The sequence below is a fragment of the Myotis lucifugus genome, unplaced genomic scaffold (assembly GCF_000147115.1).
Source record: "Myotis lucifugus unplaced genomic scaffold, Myoluc2.0 scaffold_485, whole genome shotgun sequence".
Classification (NCBI taxonomy): domain Eukaryota; kingdom Metazoa; phylum Chordata; class Mammalia; order Chiroptera; family Vespertilionidae; genus Myotis; species Myotis lucifugus.
Genome location: NW_005871533.1, coordinates 402,259 through 404,676, shown reverse-complemented (window position 1 = coordinate 404,676; position 2,418 = coordinate 402,259). Strand labels below are relative to the sequence as shown.

Genomic DNA, 2,418 nt, shown 5'->3' with positions numbered 1-2,418 from the left:
GAAGCGGCTGGCGTTGGCATTGAGGACTGTCTTGGCGCCGGCCAAAGCTGCCGAGCCAGGGCAGCACGTCGTCCAGCTGAGGGGAAGGGCATTCAAGTCACCCCAGAAGAGCCGTGAGCCCCCGGCCAGGCCTCCCAGCTGCGGGCACTCTGTGCCTGGGGACTGGGCTGTCCCCGAGGAGAAGCAGGGACCCGAGGACCCTCCTGGCCCAAAGGAGAAGGGTGGTCCCGGGAAATGGCCAGCTGCCCCCACCTGACATCCTGCGTCCCTCGTCTGCCCCTGCTCCAGGCCGCTCAGGAACCGCACGATCTGTTTGGCGGCTTCTGTCTTCCCTGAGCCACTGTGCCCACTGTGGGAGGGAGGCCCGTCGCATGACCCCACTGAGCCGATGAAGTGGGGACATGGCCAAATGCAGAGAGTCCCGGGGCATGAGGACCAACAGAAAAAGTCCCTGCGAGGCCTCGTTCAAGGGGCACATGTGGTGACGTCAGCCGGGAGCACAGCCCTCCGGAGTCCAGAGCTGCCACGCGGTGGAGCAGGGCCCTCACCCACCCGTCCCAGCCTCAGTGTGGCCGGGGGTTCAGCAGACAGTGTGGCCGGGGGTTCCTCGGACAGTGTGGCCGGGGGTTCCGAGGACAGGGAGCCACCCCTCACCTGAGGAGAATGCCTGCGTCCCGCCCCGTGCTCCCACACAGGCTGTAGGCTGATGCCGCGACGGCGAAGATGTGTCTGAGAAAGAGGGCGGGGCCGGTGAGCAGGCTGCAGGGGCCTCTGGGCCCTCCTAGGGGGAGGCAGGATGCACCCACCCTCCCAGGACCCCAGTCCATGGGACCTGCAGGGCTCAGCCGCCAGGGGGTTGAACAAAAGGTTGGTGGAGAAAGTCACTCACGGGGTGGCACTGGGGGCCTTCCTGGGGCGGTAGTTGGCCAGGACCTCAGGCGAGAAGAAAGGCAGGGGCCAGCGGGGGTTCAGAGCGAGCAGGAGGGGCCCCCCAAAGGTCTGGGGAAGGAAGCGCAAGCTCTCACCAGAACATGGAGGGGGCAGGGGAGGCAGATGGAACGGGGCTGGGATGCTTCCCGCCCAGACCCCGGCCCCGCTCTGCAGGGCCCCAGAGAGGGTTCAGTGCCCAGCCCAGGAAGGAGAAGAGAAGAGGTGCTCTGGGGTGCTGGAGGGCCCTCTGATCCCAGGGGGAAGGGAGTCCCAGCCCTCCATCCCCTCGGGGACCCCCATACGTAGATGCGGCCCAGGCGAAACCTCTTCTTGAGGCACAGCAGAAGGGAGCTGTCACACAGCGGGCTGCGGGGGTGGGGGGAGGTGGGGGGAGGCCCCAGGTTATTCTGCCACTGGCTGCAGACACTGGGCACGTCATGCCCCTCTCTGAGCCCATCCCTAACGGCCGGCTGCTAGGTAAGCTCCCACCCAAGGGGCCTGGCAAACAGGGAAGCTTTGTGCGGGTGAGAGAAGGAAGTTCCAAGCAGGGACATCTGCTGGCCACCCCCACCTGCCCCTGAGCCTGGCCACCTTTAGGGAGGCGCGACCCCTCCGCATGTTATAAAAACGAGGAGGTGCGATATGAGAAACCCGGAGCCAGTTGGGCGCGCAGGTCTGGAACCGCCCGCTCACCGCAGCCGTTTCCAGGTCCTCGGTGTCTTCCAGGAGGGTCCCTGGGTTCCTGCCCTTGGCACCGGGGAGGGACGGCGCCTCCAGGCCTGGCCCAAGGCTCAGCTCCAGGTCCCTCTCCAGCGCCTCCTCGGCCTCGTCCTCCGGCTCCCAGGGATCCCTGTGGGGCCGGTAGGGGCCTGGGCGCTTCTCCAAGGATAGTAGGGGCAACAGCACTACATCACCATGCCCCGAGTCCTCCCAGGCGTCGAGGTTATACGATCATTTTATCTTCCGTCGCACTTGCAAGGTCTAAAGTATCATTTAATTTTTATAAAACGCAGACTAAACAGGTCCCCGTCTTCCCTTTTTGCTTCCTCCTTTTTATCCCTATATTTCTCGGTTCCCATTTTTTTTTTTGTTTTTTTGTTTTTTTTTTTTTTTTTTTGGGCCCCCACCCCCCCCAGAAGCTGTTTTTGGTTTCGTAATGATGTATATTTCTGGGGTAGTTGATCTTTTCTATACTGTTTTGTTATTTAAGTTGTTAGCTTAAATTCTGTGTAAGCTGTTTGGTGTTGATAGAGTTGTTTTATTTTAATAAATAGACGGAAATGTTATGTGTATCTTTTGAATTTTTTTTTTCCTTTTTTTTCTTTACTTTTTTATAGTTATTAAAATTTATTTTTTTTTCTATGTCTAATTATTTTGGAGTTTAAGGTTTGGGAAAAACGATTTATAATATTTCCTTTCTTTTTTTTTTCTTTTCTTTTTTTTCTTTTCTCTTTTCTTTCCCTTTTCTCTTTCTTTTTTTTTTTTTTT

The 2,418-nt window shown here is 57.9% G+C and overlaps 1 protein-coding gene across 1 annotated transcript in view; it reads right to left on the bottom strand.

Moving 5' to 3' along the window:
* MYO15B (myosin XVB) overlaps positions 1-2,418 on the bottom strand; it is a 31,245-nt gene that overhangs the window by 27,226 nt on the left and 1,601 nt on the right. Inside the window, 6 exon segments of the mRNA XM_023744768.1 lie at positions 9-76; positions 253-349; positions 655-729; positions 890-999; positions 1,233-1,296; positions 1,613-1,780. Coding sequence (XP_023600536.1) covers positions 9-76; positions 253-349; positions 655-729; positions 890-999; positions 1,233-1,296; positions 1,613-1,780 — 582 coding nt within the window.